The following is a 20899-nucleotide window of genomic DNA, read 5'->3' as shown; positions in this document are numbered from 1 at the left end:
AACATAAAGCCAAGATTTGGTCAGTAGAGTTTTATTGTACGTGGCTCTTACCATGGCATACTTCTGCCTCTCATCCCATGTATCTCTTCTTTTTTAACCTCCCTTTTCAGTACCTGTATATCAACTGTTTTTTCAGAGCTAGCCTGTGGCATGGAATAATTTTCACCTTGTCACTGAGTTACTCTGGCACGTGTTTTACAGTGCAGCCTGAACCTCTCTCACAGTTAAAGCTAAACGGGGTAGCGTTGGAACACTAAGTAATTGTAGAAATGAAAATTAATATCTTTAAAGGTTTCAGGGGAAGGAGGGCAGGAGGGATCCATATTACCTTGTCAGTTCAATGGAACTCAGTAGAAAAGCAGAAGCAGCACATTTCGCCAAAAACTAAATTCCCATTAATTTCACTGGTACAAAATCAGTGTACTCAACTTCCCCACTCCCCCAGTAGGTTTCAAAACTGAACTGATGATATAAAATCAGTCCAAGTAGGTTCTTACAAGGTGTGTTTTATAGGTACGCAGGTTAGCTGGCAGCATTTTCCTACTTACCTCCACATGGGCTTCTTAATGATGAACTAATTTACTCCACCTACTTCTGATGCCATTCCAGGGATATTTTAAACAGAAAGATTAATCAAATGAACCTATTTTAACAAGACTTTTATTGAAAACATACACAAAGTCAACAAGTTATTTAGCTTCTGAATGTACATATTAGAGAATATTCATATTAGAGAAGAATATTTTAAGAAAAGGGGAAATACAACTGACATATGCTGCAGTTTACATTAATAAGGCATTTAGGCTTAAGAGCAGGTTATAGTGTGTGTGTTTGTGTGTGTGCACAAACACATACGCACAGGTTATCTGATTTGAAACTGTACAGTGCTACGTGATTCGTTATTTTTTGCTTTTTCTATTTTTTTGACACTAAATAAAGCTTTTATCCAAATGGTAGAAGTTGTTCACAGAACAGCAGTTATAATCTACTCTTCAAGAGTTTGCTTACAATTACAATACGAACGATGCACAAAAAAAACCCCAGATCTTCATGGGAAAGTTCTCTCTTACCAAAATGAGGCTCAAGTAAGAAAAACACTAATTTGCAAAGGCACCGTGGAGACAGGTTTTAATACATTAAATACAACACGAATCATTCACAATAACAAGTTTAGTGTTTCTGGGAACTTTTGTAAATACAACACAGTTGGTCACACAAAAATGTTTCTGTTGATTTGTCTTGGCAACTCAGATACATCAACAGTGTAACAGCATAACAGCTTTGTTCCCATCTGACAGAAAATAATGGCAGTTCTGCAAGGCAAACGTTAAACCTGACCGTATGTATTTATTAATTCCACAGTGTTTTGACAGATTATAGGGGATGAAACTTAAAGGATGCTGACACGCTCACTGAGGGCTTTCATTTCTGTTTCTTCTAGCTTGGTGTTTTCATTATGGTTACCACTTGGACTGATAAGGTGTGCTGGATACTGCAATCCATGTTCTCCTGAATACTGTTCCCATCGAGAGTCATCACTTTCATGGGTGATGTAACGTTCCCCCATTTTACATTCAAGTTCTCTTAAATCTAACCAGGTTTGATAGTCCTGAAATAAAATAACAGTATTAGTTTGAACATTCCTAAAATAAATTACATGCCCTTCCACAACCAGTAATATGCAAAGTGCTGTTAACTCGGCAATCTAAAGGTCATGCATCCCTATTGCTCCAAAAAGGAAAAATCTTATAATTAATAAATATGAAATCTGCCTATAGAGATAGGTTTCATTTCTAGAGGATTATTTGATAAATTAATTTTATTAAACTCTGTCATAAGTATAGTATGGACATGTTACAGGTTGTTTTGCAGAACATATCGATAGTTTACAGATTTCCATGAGAACTAAATGAGGCATGGGTGGTAAAACAATTCCTCGCACTAGTCACAAGATGAATAAGGAAGACGTAACATCTTTAAATCATACATGTACATCCTAGCAATCCGTATCAGCTAGTCAAGACAGTTGCTCCACCTCAGTATAATGGTGCAGGATATGAACTCAGCTTGGGCTGGAAAAAATCTGCTTTTCCAAACACAGGCAATTACTGGTGTGCTCAAAGAGACATATACATCTAAACATCAAAGTGCTTTGGAATTCCATGTTGACAGTCAACAGTAAGGCTGGAAAGTGGTTTGGTTCTCACGCTGTTTAGACCATCATGCTCTGCAGCCTCTGGTCTGCCTGAAGTATATCTCAAGTTTAATAATTTCTTTTCTTATTCCCACCCAAAGCATACATGAAGCTGCAGCAATAAAGCCAATCCTAGCCCCATGCAAACTAACCTCTGCTCACGATCCTGTATCCAGTTTTCTTTTTTCTCCTTCACCTTGTCTCAACCTAACACAACCCTGGTCACCTAGCCAAAGCACCAGAAAGCCCACACACTCTAAATGCATGAAAGCCTTCATCCTTAGTATCTCACATCCTTGGGCCCACTTCTCACACAGACATCCTCTCAGAAATCACCTCTCAGTCTCACTGCCCTGTACCACTGTTACCTTTCCTCAGCCCACAAGGTTGGGCTCTTCTGGAAAGAGGACTCGACTCATCCATGGTGCTAGGGCTGCTGCCGTACTGCCTCACCTTAATTCACCTCCACTCACTATTGCACAAGCGATAAAAGTGGATGTAGAGAGGGGAAGGTCTCTATCCCATCATGTGAGACAGCCAGCATCCTTGCTGCAGGCCTTAGCCCAGATCACCTCTCTGGTCCCCAAAGGCTCAAACAAATGCATTCTGCAATGGTTGCCAGGGAGAAGAGCAGTCTTGGAGGAAAAGACTGGAGAGTGACAGGAAATCTGGGAGGAAGAAAGCAAGTCCGGGACAATTGTCCCTGGGGAAAGCGGGGTGCGAGGGTGCAGCCCTTTCCTCCTATACCAGCAGGTCACCCTCTACTTCAAGAAACAAATATAAGGTACTGGAGTAGGAGCCAGTTCTCAGTTTGGATAAAGATTCCTTTGGGATTGTGGGCTACACATCTGATCTGTGCCACACCTGTGCCATGATTACTTTCCTACATGCAAAGGTGGATCCCTTTGATCAGATGCCACGAGCTGATGTCCCAGCCTGGCCTCGGCCTGTCCCCATCCCCATGCAGATGCCCAATGCCCTGGCCTGGAGTTTTCACCAGCCTGCCCTGCTCCCTGGCTGGCAGCAGTGGGATGCGCCTTGGCTGCTCACTGCAGATTCTGTTTTAGGTCTTTCAACATGCAGTGATTTGGCTGCTGCCAGGATAAAAAATTAACATATGAGGAGCAGAAGACAGTGGCTGCTAGCATCTCAAAAATTCATAACATTTCAGTTTTCAGCTGAAGATTTCAACTGAAGGTGGCTAATGTATTTTCCCAGAAAGCATACAACTTCACTAGTTCTTCTGATGACTGTGAAGTGGCAGCCCATTGATTAGTTTTAATAAGAAGTGAATCAGGTTAGACTCCAGGCAATGAGAAAACGTAAGTCAAATGACTATAAAGGGTTTTTTTTATATATATCATGTTCTCAGTGGATAAAAAACATAAAATATTTTTATAGTGTATTTTGAAACCATGAGAGAGTTCAGTATTGGAATCTAATACTTCAAAAATTAATTAGAATATATACATAAATTGGTGAAGGAGTATGAGGTTCTCAGGATCTGAAAACATCTTCAGGTTTGTAGATTTGCTTAGATTCTATTGTGCTTAAAGATCAAAACTTTTTATATACTTAGAGCCTAAATAGGTAGGAAAAACCATGGAATTCATAGCAATACCTGTAACCATGGGTGGCTTAACGTTTTGTCCACACTGTAGCGCTTTCTCATTTTCACTTGCAACAAATTATTTATGAGATCAATAGCTGGAAAGAAATAATATCGGAAAACATCAGTTTATATATATTTGTTTCAACTAGGACATACAAACAGAGAGATAGACAGACATGGTAGTTTTAAAAAGAGAACAATTATCCCTCCTTACTCCAGCTTTTTACAAACTGCAGTCAATGTTGATGTCCCTGGAAGTACCCATGCAACCCTTCCTAATGGGATTACAACTGTTTTACTGAAGTTGCCTTCTAGCTAGTATATTGTCTACCTCTGTGTGTTCATTTGCAGACATGCAGCAAAGACTGAAGATAATTCTCACTCTGTTCCTGCTCAAGTGAAAAAAATCTCATGTAAGTGAGGACTACAGTATTCTTCAGGTACCACAGTAAACACATATATGTATGTATATGTTTCTCTGAGACTCTCAGTGTCACTTTTAGATGACCGACAGCAGCACCCTCCCGGCACTGCGTGGAAGAATCAGGTTTTGTAAGTCACTAAGTCTTGCAATACTTCTCTTTCGAACTGAGCATTGCTTCTACCTGCTAGTCAGCAGTCTGGTGTTTCATAAAGGCGAGAGGGCTTCTATACAAATTTCTTAATTTCTGTGTTTTTGGAGGAGTCAATGATTCACTGAAGTTATAGGTACGTGTGCTGTGGTGCCTGAAGGGAAGAAGCCCATGAGTCAATGACCAGTGCATGGTACTGCACTGAGTGACCCATTTGGAAAAATCTCTGGGATGAGATTGCTGAGTTTTGAATACATTAAAAAACAAACAAGCAAACAAAGAAACAAAAAAAGAGGGTATCATGAAAGGTTAAATTCTGTTCTAGGTGGTGCTAAATATTCGGCATGTGTTCTGGGGGAAGCTTGTTGTTATAGAATAACTGACAGACCACAAGGACTTATAATATCACTGCCACTTTCCCATTTCATCACAGTATCCTTTGGCTTGTGCAAAGTATGCTGGTTTACATCTTTATTTCTTTGTTTATATCTCGGTGACAAGGAAAGAGGGTCTTGAAAGTAACACAGAAACATGGCATCAGCGAGGGGAATTGGTTCTGAAACATGTCAGACAGACGTTGATGCCAGCTAGATATTGAAGGAGTTGAATAATCACTTTATCTGTTTTAAGAGCAGGAGATGGGACAGAATTCTTTAAACTGGTACATCACTGAGGTTATATTTTGTGCAGCAATATGGACAAGCTTTTCTTTTTTAACAGCAGCTTCCCCTCTCCGGGCTCAATCTGCCAACTAGACTTCTCTGTGTGTTTCTGCCATGGGGCAGAGCACAATGAGCACAATGTCCAGGAAAATGGGAATGTATATGGCAGCCTATCTGGATGTTTGCAGTAAGTCTGACAGACAAAACTATTCTTAGCGATAACGGACGATCACTAAAGTAGCCCTGACTTCCTCGTGCTGAACATTATCTTGGAAATCAAAGCAATTGTGGGAATGAAATAAGACAAATCTCAGGACTTCTGACAAACAAAGCATTGCCAGAGGTTCTTAGCCATGCTTTTCTGGAGCAGATGATCCTAATTTTACTTTTTCTGTTGTGGACAGATTTTAGCTACTGTCTCTTTAATGTACAGTATAGTTCATGCTAAATTCCCTAATATTTATTTTGTTCCCTCTCAAAATGTCTGTGAAGTGGATGTGGGATCAGAAAGCCAGTAGATAGCCAATAGGATCACTACTGATAGATGGCAGCACTCTCAAAACTTAATTGTTTTCCAAAACAGTGGCGTTAATCTTTTTCCTCTTTATTGGTAAGAGAAGTTCTCGAGTTCCAAGCTACAGGGAAGAGACAGGAAAGTCAGTCATACCCCACGGTCCAGTTATAGAGTGACTTGTGATATAACCTGGGGAAAAGTAGTGGCCATCTGATGCTTGGAAGAGAACAACATAGTTCTTACCCACTGCAGTAAATCTGGGTATCAGCAAACATCAGCAGCTTCTGCAACACTGTCACCTTACCCTTAAATTCAGCAGAATTACAGTAAGACTTCAGTCTGTCTTTTGATAAAAAGGCCAGTGCTGAATGTGAATTTAATAGGGTTCCCATTTATTTATTATCTTCAGTGGTATTCAGGTGTATATGATCTTCAGAGATAATTTTTCACAGCATTCACTATGAATCTCAGTTTGGCAAATAGGTCAAGAACTTGATGAAAGAGTTGATTGTCCAGGGAACTGATTTCAGTCAGCCAACTGTTGAGATTTAAGTGCATGTTTCCCAAGATGTGGCTCTATAACTGCCAAGTACCTACTGAATATTTTTCCTGCCATGGAGTAGTGATAATGTCTCTACTATGCATCTTTTGTCCAACCCACTGGAAGCAGGTATGACTGTGAGCCTTACAAGTGATGAAATTATACATAGTTATTCAGCCTCCCCCAAGTTACAACAGGATGAAGAACCCTTTTCCCCTTTTTTTTTCCTTCAGGACAATGACATAGTACATGTAATAACATTTTTCTCTGTATTCTTGGCGGGAATTGTCTTGGCGGGGTTGTTGAACAGATCAGAAAGGCATTGGTCTAGAAACAATCACAAGAGAAGGTACACAAAGACGAAAGTGAAAAGGCAACTTCACAGGATGGTTAGGATTGTCAGTATTGAGCAATCATTTCTTCCCGAGAACAGTTTACACAGACAGCCTGCTTGTTTCACAACTGGAATATTGCTGTCTCTGTAACAAGTTTTGGTTTTTGTTTTTATTTCTTTATCTAGGGTTCTCTTCACTGGGAAAGTTTTGAATATCACCCGCCTCTTAGCAATAAATAAGCACAAATACAAACTTGACTATTATGAGGATTTAGGGCCCAAACTATCTGATACAACTCCCTTTGCTTTAATACTCAAAGTTTTCAAATGTAGGTGAAGAATGAGATCAAACGTGAGTTTCAACAGCAAAAAGGATTTGCTATTTTTTACCAGGAGATCGTGGAATCCAAGAAAAGACACTTCTCCAGCGTAAGAGTTCTGAGTATCAGAAGTCAAGATGCAAGCAATACGTACTGGCAACAAAAGGACACTGCTGTGTAAAGGAAAGCAGAAGCTCGGGAATTCAATACACACAGGCTGAGTGCTGGAACTGAAGGATTAAAGGATTTCCTTAGGGATCTGGAATAGTCTGTTAATGAGAAAATTCTGAATTTAACTGGTGTTAAATAAATTGTAGAGGTTCAGACACTGATAGGGTCTGTTGGGCTATTCAAAGGAAGCAAGGAAAGATCCTGGTTATTCTCTCTCCCTCAGCTTACAAAAAAACATCCTGTCCTGATAGTGTTCTGACAGCCACCATCTAACGTAATTTGGTCTGGCTACAGTTCACATAAGATGTACAAAGAGTAAGATTCATGTTGACTCAATTTCAGAATGAAAAAAAAATTCATATAGTTAATAGTTTGATGATTACTTTTTGAGTTGTATTGCTTAAAAACACTGGAGATAAAAATTTGGAAGGTATTAACATTTAGTTTAGACATATAACTCAAGTGTGATTCATGGGACCAAATTGGGACACCAAATGTTAGGAAATTAAATTTTCTGTCTAGATAGATAAAGTAACAGATAGTTACTCCCTAGGAAAGGAGAGTAACTACACTGTATTTTAAATTAAATTTTATAAATTTTCACTAGAGACTGATTATTTTTCTTAAAATCAGGTTTTAAAGCAATCCTTGTCAGACATTTTAGGACTTTTGTAAAATTTGACAACATTCCTCTGTAAAATCAATAATTCAATAAATGCAGGGAGTTAAGAAATACCACCTATGGTCTGCACATCTTCTACAGGAATCCAACAGGTTATCACTAAGAAAGTAACCTGTATGCAAGCTCTGAGAGGATTATGGTACTGCTTTTCCTACCACTTTTATGGGCTCCTGCTTACTTCCTGTGATTTAAGGATAGCGTAAGTAGCCAGCTGAGGGCTTATCAAGTTCCAGGAGCTGGAGACTTTGCTAAAGGCGATAAACTAGCAACTGCTCCACTAGCATGACTACTGCTCATTTAGATAGGTGATCATTCAGCAGAATCCCTAACGGGAAGATTCAAACGCAGCTTTAAAAAGCTGTATGTCCCCTTGATTTTAGGAAAGATTGCTCTTTAGTTGTATTTTGCTGGAAAGACCCTCCAGAGTCAGGAGGTTCATGTCTCTAAACGGCTTCTGGCAGTTTATTAGTATGGCAAATAATTAATTGTAGTAAAGACACAGTAACAATTTTCACCCTAAGTATCAAATTAACACATGATAATGGAGTTTTCATAGGAATGACTGCTTTAACTCAATTAGTATGTAACCCACACATTAACACAGAAGTTTACGAAATATCTGAAAATCCTATTGTGAACCTACCATTCATCTAGTCCTACCATACAGACTTTAGCTTTTCACATAAGTTATAAAAAAGAAATGACCTTAAGAATATCAAAAAAAGCAGTGCCAAAATAACAATAAACTTATACTTGGTCCAGAATTTTTAAGGTATACCCATAATATCAGCTACTCTTACAGCCATCACTTGTAAAAATTTAAGCTGCTGCCATTAATATAAAACTTAGGACTTCCTAGGCCCTGGATTCTTCTCAGTATAGCTCCGTTGATTAGTGGTATAATTTTTTCATACACATAAACCCCTTCCCTATTGCTGGTCAATACAGCTTTGTTGACAAATGCTGCAGTATGCATGCAGTTATTTTGGCAAAAAATAATATTTAGCTGGCAGAGCTTACTATTTTCAGGGACATGGATTCAAGAAATCCTTGGCAATTATAAGCTGCACCTCTACAAGAGAGGTTTTCTAATACTAATCTATCCTAGCAAACGTGTAAGTAGAGCCAAGACCTTAGTTTAAACAGCTAGTTAAAAATTTACCGAGATAGAGAGCATCTTTGAGCTATAACATGCATTTGACCTCCTCGTACTTAATGCTCATTCATGTGACTTTCTCATTAATGTGTGAAACAGAGTTTCTATTCACATTATGCTGAAACAAGTCTATATAAATACTGGCTTGAAGGCAGCTGTGGTATTTGTTTCTGACTCAAAAGCAGTGTAACAGGCACACCATGATCAAATTTAATGCATGGAAGAAATTGCAGTGTTTCTTTCCAAATTATTTAATAATATGAAGTGATGTGAAGCACCTAATCAACAGTGTGCACATCATATAGCTCATCAGGCTAGTAGTAATAGCTGTGTTGGTAGCTGATGAAAAAGAATTATGAATACAATCATTTATGAAAATTCCACAACAGAACGAAACACACCATGAATAATCCAAAGCTTGACATAGCACGTTTTAGGACCATGCAGTTCAAAAGAACAGCCACCACAGCGAAGACACACTATGTAAAATACACTAACAGGCAGAGGGACAAAATCCTTCAGGGAGTAAGCTGTAGCTAAGTCAAAATAAATCTGAGATGATGCAAATTTGGTGGACTGGAAGGTCAATGTTGGAAACGAACAGTAATGCTGTTGAAAATAGCTCCATGTTTGACAGATGTGAAATTTAAAGCTATAAAATAGGAGAGAATTCTGCAAGTAGATTCTTCGGTATTAATATCTAGCAAAATTCCACAATGCAGTCTGAATTACGGTCAAATTGTCATAGAGCAGTTCGGTGAATTTGGAAATGTAAGCTGGCTTGACAATCACTGAAGACAGAACAGAAATAGCAGACTGGGGAATGGAATGTTGAATGGCTATACAAAATACCCAAAGTTTACCACAGACATTACCTCTTTACAGTAATGTCTTACAATTCTATTTAGACATACAAACACAAACTCCATTTTTGGGGAGTATTCTTTCAAAAATATCTACTGAGCACTAAAACCAAAGTGGTGATAAACTCAGCATCATTCACTCTAATTAAATGCCAAGAAATATGTGATTTTGCTAAAAAGTAAAATATCTGAGCTTTTAATTCCTCAATTAAAGGAAAAAAATAGAATTAAACATGGTGATAACTAAGTTTAGCTATTCTTCTTCTTTTACATGAGTAATGGTCTGAAAAGAGTGCTGAAATAACTACAGTTCCAAGAAGTTTTTACATGTTATTTGGCTCTCTGAGTCAGAGAATAGTCATAAGCAAGAAACAAAAGGTTTGAGCGCTGTTCTGCTTTCCTCATTGTCAATTTTTGCAATAGGCATGCAAAAATTCCTAACACTGCCTTCGTTAGCCATTCTGTAACAAATTATATGCTCTTTAATAAAATTGTTGTTTCAAAGACACTGGCAATTCACTTGGTTGATGATCACTTCCCTTAATCTAAACTGAAAATTGTATAAAAAACCTACAACTTTCGAAACAATTATGGTTCCACTAAAAGCACATACACAGAATTTCAAGCAAACGAGTTACTGCGGTTTAAGAAGCAGCAAGCTCAGGTGTATCAGCTGCGTATATTTGTGATCCTAACCTGGTACACTTGTGAAGTAAATCCCCCCCCCCCCATCTATTGTTTTAGGGTGTCTGTCTTATCTGCCATCACTTGCTTTGGGCATCAAGCAGGATTGTTGATACAGACAGCAATATGTTTGAATAAACATTTGTTTCTTTTTCTTTTTTTTTTTTTAGCTCAAATTGATAAGTAATTCCTTCTACTACTACTCACTGTTCTACAACAGTGTTTCTAGGATTGTCATATTATGAACATTCATAGCAACCGGTACTGGCCTATTTCAGCAGTAAAAAAAAGAAGAAACAGTCATGCATATTGCATTTTATATGGTAGGATATCAGCATACATAAATCAGAGTTAATATTAATTATTTTAGATGGTAGCCAAGCTCTTCTAAGTTCCCTGAATTGTCAGTTTCTGCCTGCTATTACTGAGGCATGTAATGTAGTCTCTGGATGAAGTTATCACTTTTAAAATGTAGCTATAATGTATAATTCATAGAGTCCATTGTTAAAGACTGCTTGGACCCAGCACTATCTTTTGGACATATGAGAAGAATGCAGTAAGTAATGCAGAAAAAGAAGAATATTTACATTAGTTTTACTTATGGCAACCTTTGGACAAATGGCTCCTATTTTTCAAATTTGCACAGCATAACACTTTAAAAATATCTTTCTTACCTGCATTAAAGATAATATTTAGCATTTCTTTTATCTGCTACAATGATACTTGTCTAATCAATATTGGTTTCAATTTTTTAATGCTATAGCAGTGCAGCAAAATTTTGGTTGAAGGCTTCTGTAAGACTGTGATTGTTCATTATGTGTTAAAGTTCTCTTAAATATTTGCACAAGGTTTTAAATGTCAATAAATAAATTGGACTAACTGCTGGATCTTTAACATTTTTTCTTTCTTACAAGTGAAAATATAAGTTAAATAATTTTGTTTTAATTTTAAAACAAAGAATAATGCTTCTTGCAAGAAAATATCTGTGTAGATCCTTCAAGACAAACAGCAATTTCAATCATACCAGCTTGAAAGAGATAGGCTGATCCATGTTTATTTACAAAGACCTTGCCGGATTCTGCGGCAGCATCACATTCCACACTGCAATAGAACTCCCTTACAAGCTTGAATGGAAGAACTAGTTGATGATAATTAATATCCTCTTGGGAGAATGATTGCTATGATACAAATTCCAGGAAATGTTAAACAAGAAATCTACTGTGCCTTTAAAAGAAATCTATTATGTATCTTTTTATATGAAAATTAAAAAAAAATTTAAAAGTAATCATAGTCATGTATGTTAAAACTTCTGTTGAAAAAATGTTCAATGATTAAGAATAATTGACAAAAAAAAATAATGGAAAAGATATGGCAGGTAAATACCCAATTATTAACTTAATCTGTTTGGGAAGCTGGAAAAGCCCATGGCAAGCTAAAGGAAGATTTTCAAGTGCACAAATGTAACCTGTCGGGATTGAAACTAATTCTCTGTCTGAATTTTGTAGATTGATAGCACTTAGCGCAGAGAAATTCATGAGCCCCAGTGTATTTTAGCTTGAAATGAGCTTCATGTTATCATAGTTCACATTTAAATACATGTACCTTTTCAAATTGTTTTTATTTGCAATATTGAGTAAGCAACTTCATAAAATCTTTAAAACAATCTGTGTTTCCCCCCCCAAATGCTTCAGTGATTTATAGCATCAATTATGATGGCACTGTTCAGAATTGTAATCCAGATTAGATGTGTTAGGACACCAGATACAGATTTGCATTTTACCCATTCTATATGGTCATAGGTAACAGAAACTGGATGGGACCAGCAGTGTACATGCACCTGCCCTCTTGTGACCTGTGCAGGAGTGTGGACCAGAGTAGCTGACATGAGAAAACCGTTCCTTTATTTCCCCTAGCTAATCTGGAGTTTGAGTTCAATTTTGAGTTCTAGAAGTCAACATTATTAAGTAATATTTGGACAGAGATCTAGATTCCGACTCCCTGTGTTAAACATAATGGATCTGTTCAGACTTTTTTCAGGTTTTCGTTTAGCACAGTTGAGTGGCTCATCAGCTAGGAATTCAAAATATATAATAAAATGACAATATATAAGCAGATTTTAACTTAGTAATTTGTTAAAGTGTGTTCTTTCTCACCCTTCTGCATGCTTACAGCCTGATATCCATTAACTCTTAATGAAGGCTGTGATCCTATGAAAGGAAAGATAACACCCCAGTAGGTGAGTTTTCTGTAGGTGCTCTACTGAATCTTCACCTCTGAATATAGAAATTGATCTTCTGTCTACCACAGTGGAAACTTGTGGGAGACAATTTCTTGCAGCCTCTTCTGTGTTGACTGCTGTTTGCTTATCTCTAGTGCCAGATAAAGCATTGCTGCCAACAGATTCTGTCAGCTTACATATCAGAAGTGTGTGGAGGTTCAGGAGGACTTCAGTGTGTAATTGTGCAGATTTATAGCTTCTTTTTTTTTTTCCCAACAGATCTCATCAAACTTCATCTGCCACTGAGATAAAACAACAGACAATGCTCTCAAAGCATTTTTCATCTCAGAATCTCACATGGCTATAATATGTATTATAGTAAGCAGTAGGCACACTTCTCTAAGCTACCATTAACATGTAAGTTAAAACCTGAAACTCAGTACTGTAAATAATGGAAATTGTAAATTCTAATACTTTCGTTCAATTTAGTATGTATTACAATTCAGAAAAAAGACAAGAATCTGATGTTTATAATGTTTCCTTCACTTTAAGACTTATGAAGCAACCTTGCAATAAGTTAAGGACATAAAGACAATGATAAAATAAAATAAAACAAAACCCACAGCAAATCAAGTTGCCTGAAAATGTTTGTTACGTACAAGAAATGTTGGTGAAACTAGAACTGATATTTTTGTTAAATGTCCTACTTAGTTGTGTTTAGACACATCTTTAATAGAATTAATTTACCTTCCTTACAGATGTTCATAGTGAATTATTCATTGTTTATTTACTATCAAAAGTCTTTGATGCCATTGACCAGAACTCTAGTTTCAAAAGTCTCGTTGGCTATCTCCAAGCCTTCCCCCCCACTGCAGAAAGTCTCTTTTATGACACTTTCTCACATCGTTCTTGAAACCTCATCTGCTTAGAATTGTTCAGTATCTTTTTTATCTTCTCCACAGAAAGACTACCAGGGTACAGCATCCTACTGGATGGAAACTAAATTACTGGCAGAAGTAGAATGAGAAAAAGACTGCAGAGGCGCTAGAGCTGAAAGAAGAGGTACAGAAGTAAATATAAGCAACACCAGCTCCAGCAGCTGAGGTTCCCCAAAGATTCTATAGCAACCCAATCTGTAGGTGGCTATGTGCCTCCTTCAACACCTCCTGGTGAGATGCCACGCTAGAGGATTACACCATAGGCAGTCTATACATGCTTTGCAGGAAATGCCTAAAGCAGCTGACAGCACAAAACACAGATTTTACATTATGGTACATTATGATACCTTGAAATGTCAGATCTCTTTTTTTTTCACTGGTACATACAAGGGAAAAAAAAATAAAAGCAAAATACAACTATTCTATTTATATAAAAGGAGCCACAAGCAGATATTACCTTCATGAGAAATTTCTTTCCATGGATTAGGTGGATACATGAAAGCGGCATTCTGGATTTGGTCATGTATGTCTTCATCTTCATTGAATGGAAAGGTACCACTGAGGCTTACATAAATGATGACGCCCACAGACCACATATCCAGAGATCTGTTATAGCCTTTGTTTCTCAGCACTTCTGGAGCAAGGTAGGCTGGTGTTCCTACAACTGAACGCCTAAATGATTTCTCTCCAATGATTCGGGCAAAACCAAAATCACAGAGTTTTACCTGTTTAAAGAAAAATGCTATAGTAAGATAGGCATTATTTTTATTATGAAATACATAGTTGAGGAACTTTTATCATGGTTAGTTGCAAGATGCATCTCTACCATTCCTTCAAGGATATATTTTTTTAAACTCTTCTTTGAGATGCCCTTTTTCCACTGAGACATTAGACCAGATTACCACTCCATTGCATCTCCTCTCTTCTTTCACTCCATGAATAAACCACGGTAAAAGCAGTAACACAGGACAGCTTAGAATGAAAGAAATACAGTTTTGGATGGGCCTAACAGCTCAGGCTCCTGGTGAAAGTAGTAATACAAAGTAATACTTATTCATTCATAACATAAAAACACAGCAAACAGAAAAATTGTTTTACCTATGGATTTTTCCTAAATCAAGCAAGTTAGCAAAATTCAGTTCTTGAACTTCCACTTTTATTTTATTGTGGACCTAGTTACACCCTGCCCCTCTGCAAAATTCTTTGTGCGATTTCTTCACAGGGACAGATTTAGCTGCTTAAAAATTCTCACTTAACACCTCAGTATAGATCCTTCCTTTCCAATTATTGATATTGGTATTATCTACAAATTATCGGTAGTGCTCCTTTTGAATGTAGGCAGTTGGAGGAGATTGTAGATGAACTCTGCAGATCAAAGGTAACAGGAGCTGATACAAATACCTTTGAATGAGAAATATAACAATGAGCCAGAAAGTATATTTAAATATTCTGCAATCTACCTGGCATTTAAATTCATAAAATTAAAGAAGCAGCTCTTATTCTTCATAAGCTCTACCCCAACTTTCAGAAAAATAACTGTCTTTCCAGTGACTGCTTGCAAATTGTCACTTATCTGGACCAAATCAACCAGATAAGTAATTTGTGCTGTAATGATGAGCAGATTAGAAACAATCGCACAAGTAGTTATGTCACACTTGAAAATCAAGTTGAATATTTTAGGCAACTGATAAAAGGCAAGGATTTTCAAATATGTCTTCTTTGGAAAGTTTTTGGAATAAATGATCGTTTTTTTTCGTATCTAAAAATTCTGTGTAGTTCTTGGACGAGATACAGACAGGTCACTAATCACTTCTTTGGTCGTTCATAAAATAATCATTGCTAACACTTATTAATTTGAACAATTTATCCTAAAAAAGGGCATTTTCTACTTGCCTGTGGGAAAGGATCAGCTGATGCCAATAACACATTTTCTGGTTTGAGGTCACAGTGAACAATGTTTTTGAAATGAAGATGTCTTAAAGCAACAAGGATCTGTGAAAAAACAAATCACAAAGAAATTCAGTTTTAAATGTTGTACGTTTTGTTTGTTTGTTTTATATTGTGCAGACAATATCAGTGATCAGAGAAGCAAGGACTGGTGTAGAGAGAAACAATCCAACAAGAATGTACCTTTTATAAGAATGTCTACAATAGAAAAAAAAAGAAGCAGCAAAAATGTCAGCTGTTATTTGCTGTACCTCAAGTTTTCTTGATGTTTCAATGCAAGGAATACGATTTTTCCCTCTCCAAAGACTTTATATTCTAAACACTTTTTAAAAACTGGGTTCTAAGTACTTGTTTACTTTTTTGTGTGTGAAATCTTTGGACGCAGAAACATTTGTAAAATGACCTTCCAGATCTAAATTCACTCAAAAAATTTCACAGAAATATTATGTGATCCAATTTAAGTATTTTCTTGAGGACAGAAAGCAAAAGGAGCCTTGCGTGTATTTTTATTCCGTTACACACACAAGAACACAGCAACAGAGTGTAACAGATATCCATCCTATTCCTGTGGCTTTAACTCCATTCCTCGTGTCTGGTCAGGGGCTGGCAGAATTTCCCACTATATTAGAGCAGGGAATGGTGAGGAGGCTGAACGAACCTGGGAAGGCAAGAAACCAAATTCTGAAGCTGGTGGCCGTTTTGCCCATGAAAGCCTGAAAACTAGGGAACCTGCTGTGTTCTACCACAAATAATAAAGTTCCCCCATAACACTGTTGTTCCTGCTCCTTTCTTTTTCCTGACTGCTGAAACAGAGGCTGCTCTGACTCTGAGGTGGCTCACTACTCAATTGTGTATCTAAATTTAAACCAGTGTTATGGGCAGCTGAAGAAGCAATATGATAATATGACAACAGGAAGGACAAAAAAAAACCCCACCTAGATCACATTGTTAACAGAAGTCATATAGGAAACTAGATTCGTTCAATCAGTGGCAGTGTTGAGATCCAATCTCAGCACAGAAAAGATGCACAAAAGTGCACAGCACAGACTGCAATGGTTAGGCATGAGGAAGTTCAAGAGGCTCCAATTTCTTTATGTATGTCTTCAACGCTTTGCTATTAGTGCTTTGCACCCCCTTCTTGTGCTTAATTCTTCAAGCATATGAGAAACTGTAGCTTGATGGCCCTTCCATCCAGCAGTCAGAGAGCTGCACATGTATCTAGTTCTAGGTCCTCTTAATGGTTTACTGCCTATCAGATAACGTACACAAAGCCGTCTTACCATCCCTGATATTACAATCCAGGCTTTCGTAAATCAAAGCAGTAAATTATGCCAAAAGCAAAACATGAGAAACAGTGATAATAATTGACCTCAAATCTCTTTCTAGGTCTATAATTAATTTCTTACCTGAGTAATTAAAAACTTTGTTATTCTCTCTGGCAATCTGCCCTTTTCACTTGATAAGATCATCTCCAGCATGTCTCCATGGAGTTTTTCCATAACAACAAACACTCTTTCCGGCGTCTCAAACATACACTCCAGATTTACAACCCCAGGATGATGAAGATTCTATTAAAGATAAATACAGCCCTAGATTTCCCAACATGATCAGTAGGTGTTATCATTACATAGCCAGTCTTCAGACCCCCCTAAACCAGACAACGTTTCAGTATTTCATAATTTAAACCATGTGCCTAACCTGTAGGCAACAGGCATGAAATTTCTAGAGACAGTACAGGAGAATGGATGAACTTCAAATTAGTATAACAAACACATTTTCCCTATTGTGCCTGGTGCTTAAAACTGCAGAAATTGTAATTCCTAACGTGACATTGCCAAGGCATTAGGTCTTGGATGTTTATGCAGATTAAGCAGCAAAAATAATAGTATTTTTGCAAAAATACTAGTGATTATCTATTAAAATAATTACCATATTATCTGTTTCTTATAGAAATGTATAAATGGAGTTAATAGAGTAAAAAAGAATAGAAAAATACCTGTAAAATTGCAACTTCATTACGAAGTTGACTTTCCTGTTTAGTTGGAAACCTTAGTTTGTCAATTATTTTAATGGCAACATCTCTTCCTGTTTTGCGATGTTTTCCTGCATTAATAAAACAAAAGACCTCTATCAATTAACATGATTAATTCTGAAAAATGTTCCACTTTCACTGGATTGTACAAATGACCACAACCAAGTAATTCTCAGAGCAGGTTTGCAGCAAATTAAGTCACGTAAGTCATTAAAAGTTTTCTGTCATTTTCCTTCTTTCTACCCTTTGACAAGAGAACTTTTCTCATTATCATCTGACAAAGTTGTTTAAACATGTAAGAAACATATACATATGAGAAAGTCAGCTCTGCATCTCAAGAATATAGATGCAAAGTTAACTTTCTGATATATATATACACTTGTTCATATACTTAAGCTGCATTCTCTGCAATTGGCAGGTTGTAGGCTTAGTCCTTCGATAGTAGTTCCAGACTAGCAAATAATGAAATAGGTGATCGCCTTTAGGCATGTAAGTGCATGTCCCAGGTTTATCAGAGACCCACAGAGATTCTTCAGTGAGAAATTTGTTCTTAGTTCTCACTTCACACTGTCTCAAACAACAGCTGTAACTAAACGCACCCCCAAAAACTGCTGAAAAAAAGGAGGAAAAAGAGAGGAAAAATGGATAAGAAAATGAAAAAAAGGAACAATTCAAACAAACTACTGAAAAACAAAGGAAAAAAGCTCACAAAAGCATGCTAAGAAAAACAGGAGGAAGAAGTAATTCTAATTATTATAGTTCTCAAAAAGAACAGTTTTCTGCACTTCTGGGTTTTCTTTACCAGAGCTTATAGAGAATATAAAGCTATTAATATACAGTGACCCATCACAGGGTAGAAAACTTCAAATCACAAAAAGACTTGTCAACAAAAACCAGTTTCATTGTTTAATGAATCCTGCTTCTATAAAACAACAGACAGCTAATTTCTGTAACAAAACATTTTAGAGTCCAAATACCTTCACCAATCAGAGTGATTGGTTTTTCAGACTCCAATACTTTCACAGCACACCAAGGCCTTACCTCCATAAACAATTCCAAATTGTCCTGATCCCAACACCTCATCTGGGAAGATTTGGTATACAGTGCTAATATCCTGTTTATATAAACATAAAAAATATTAAGCCCTGAGATATGGAAACAAAATTTTTATTTCGTTTGTTTTTTCTAATGGGAAGTAGCATACAGTTACTATAGTACATTTCAAAATACATTATCTGCCAGAAACATTCAGGCGAGCTTTCTTAAAAGCCACATTAACTGCAATTGCTGTAAAAGCTGCTGCAGCTTCGACAGGTTTCAGCCACTGCCACCTTCCAGGCAAGCAGTCCCCAGCACACAACATTACACTTTATCTTTGTGAAATTTGAAGACGAACATACATATGGCAATAAAGAGGGTCTTGCTAGCAACGTTCCACCCCGAAATCCCAGGATCCCAGATCTAGGAATTACTGCTGTTTTTTATGAAAAGGGAGAAATTAGGAATTTAAAATTTCTTGAAAAAGTTCCTATGTCAGCTCCAGCCATGGAAATACAAGTGGATTCTTAATTTATAGAAAGCTTTGCAAGTATCAGTTCTGGGCTCTGGCTGTTTCTGTTTGTCCTCTGAGATGGGTAAAATATTCCATCCGTGCCAGAGAGGGTGTCTCGTGTCTCACTATTTCTTAAGGCCTAAACACAGCCTAAAGCACAAGCTGTTAGCAGATTCATTTGGGAGTCTCAAACAAACCTCAGATCTTGGAGCTCAGTTTCATTTTCCTGATAATTAACCAGTAGCACATACGAAGAAGAGTAAAAGAACTTGACAGAGTTGATAATAAAGGCTGTCGCGCTTTTTCTTAGGAAAGGAATGGACACATCCTTCCCTAGCAGGCAATCTTTTCCTGGCAAATACCAGAGCTGCCCCAAAGCTGTACTCGGCTGCAGGCAGTCCTGTTTACTTCCCCTGCCTGTGAAACAGAAAACCAGCGGCACGACTGTTGACCTTGACCACATGCCCTGTGTCTAACAGTCCTAGTGTAAAAGAAACGCAGAATTCTTTACGTATGTGTAACAACATATGTAACTCTTCCTTCGGACAGAGCTTCATCTTCGTGCAACAGAGAATATCTGATCTCTCAGTGATGATGACAGGAAACAGTATATTCATCAAGGCTTGTGATTAGCTTTACGAAGTTCAGCTGACAAATTCTATGAACTAATAACTTCTACAGCTCGCTTTTCCTTTTGGTAATTAACATCCTGCAAGGATCCATAGTTAAATTCTGTGTTAAGTGAAATCACCCATATGTAATTCTTGCGTCTCAAAAAAAGGTGCCATGAAGATGATTTTTCTCAGAAGTTAGCAAAGCTGATTGTTTGTTAATTTCTACAAAGTAAGCGAAAAATGGCTAATGGCAACTCCTCTAACATTCCTCTTTGCAAAACAGATCAATGACTTTGCAAGCTTAATCATAGCATGTCTAGCACCAGAGCATCCAGAGAACACTCACCACATTTTCTTGAACTTGGCAGTTTGACACAGAAATACTGATGGATATATCCCCTGGGGAAGAAAGTAAAATATACTTTAGATTGCTGTGCTTTTAGTTCAAACATGTAGTAATAGGAAATGACATTTACATTACATCAATATCTACTGACAGCTCTAGAAATTGGACCAATTAGGTCAGCTTGTTCATCTACCAGCCAATATAAAATTACACCAGCCCACAAATATGTGACTTGAACAAAGTTTTGCAGTGTGTGGAAAAGAACAAAATTATACATTTCATTATTAATTTTTTAATAGTGGAATCTTATAATTCCCATTTATAAGCTTATTATTGCTTTTTTCCATTCTATTTTGGGGCTTTATAACTCATGCAAATAACATAACTGCAACATAACTGGTTTTATTTAGTGGATTTAATAATAATTTTTATTTATAGTGTCACCTATATATTTGATGCTATTCAGATGAAGGCCAATACGCATTCAAATTAGTCTGCACACTGTTAAAAGTAACACACATTTCAACTGGTTTAAGAGACATTATTAAAACACATAATGGAAACAAAAACTTGCACTTGTGCTTTAATACAACAAATATCAGATCCAACCTCTACAAATTCAGAGCTTAGGATGTTGCCATAACCATTTTGAACTGCAAACCTACTGAGGGATTTAACAAAACTTGAGAAAATGCCTATTGCTAACTGTATTGCACAAAGATGTCATTTTGGGGAGGAAAGAATAGTTCTTTGGAGCATTGCTGCCTCTGTCTCCTCCTACCTCTGCCTAGAATTCTGTTCTGACTTTTCATTTTCTTAGTATGGATTTCAGCCTCATCGAAACCAGTGTCCTGTACTATAAAGCCAGTATTACACACTGAAGACGCTCGCTACAACCCATCAGCACCTCTCCTGCCTGCAGTAAGTAGCATGAGTAACTTCTGCCC

The 20899-nt window shown here is 37.2% G+C and overlaps 1 protein-coding gene across 2 annotated transcripts in view; it reads right to left on the bottom strand.

The window, feature by feature from the left end:
- Window positions 1-644: 644 nt before the first annotated feature.
- PRKD1 (protein kinase D1) overlaps window positions 645-20899 on the bottom strand; it is a 149098-nt gene continuing 128843 nt past the window's right edge. For both annotated transcript variants that reach the window (XM_075151749.1, XM_075151748.1), the window contains 8 exons: window positions 19953-20005; window positions 18482-18554; window positions 17405-17511; window positions 16815-16976; window positions 15355-15453; window positions 13919-14186; window positions 3816-3901; window positions 645-1609 (listed from right to left, as the gene is read on the bottom strand). In XM_075151749.1, the coding sequence (XP_075007850.1) occupies window positions 1391-1609; window positions 3816-3901; window positions 13919-14186; window positions 15355-15453; window positions 16815-16976; window positions 17405-17511; window positions 18482-18554; window positions 19953-20005 (1067 nt within the window). In that variant the 3' untranslated portion in view covers window positions 645-1390. The remainder of the gene's footprint in view (window positions 1610-3815; window positions 3902-13918; window positions 14187-15354; window positions 15454-16814; window positions 16977-17404; window positions 17512-18481; window positions 18555-19952; window positions 20006-20899) is intronic.

The sequence above is a fragment of the Calonectris borealis genome, chromosome 5 (genome assembly GCF_964195595.1).
Source record: "Calonectris borealis chromosome 5, bCalBor7.hap1.2, whole genome shotgun sequence".
In the NCBI taxonomy this organism is placed as follows: domain Eukaryota; kingdom Metazoa; phylum Chordata; class Aves; order Procellariiformes; family Procellariidae; genus Calonectris; species Calonectris borealis.
The sequence above is the reverse complement of the archived record's forward strand: the minus strand, read 5'-3'. Positions and strand labels throughout refer to the sequence as shown.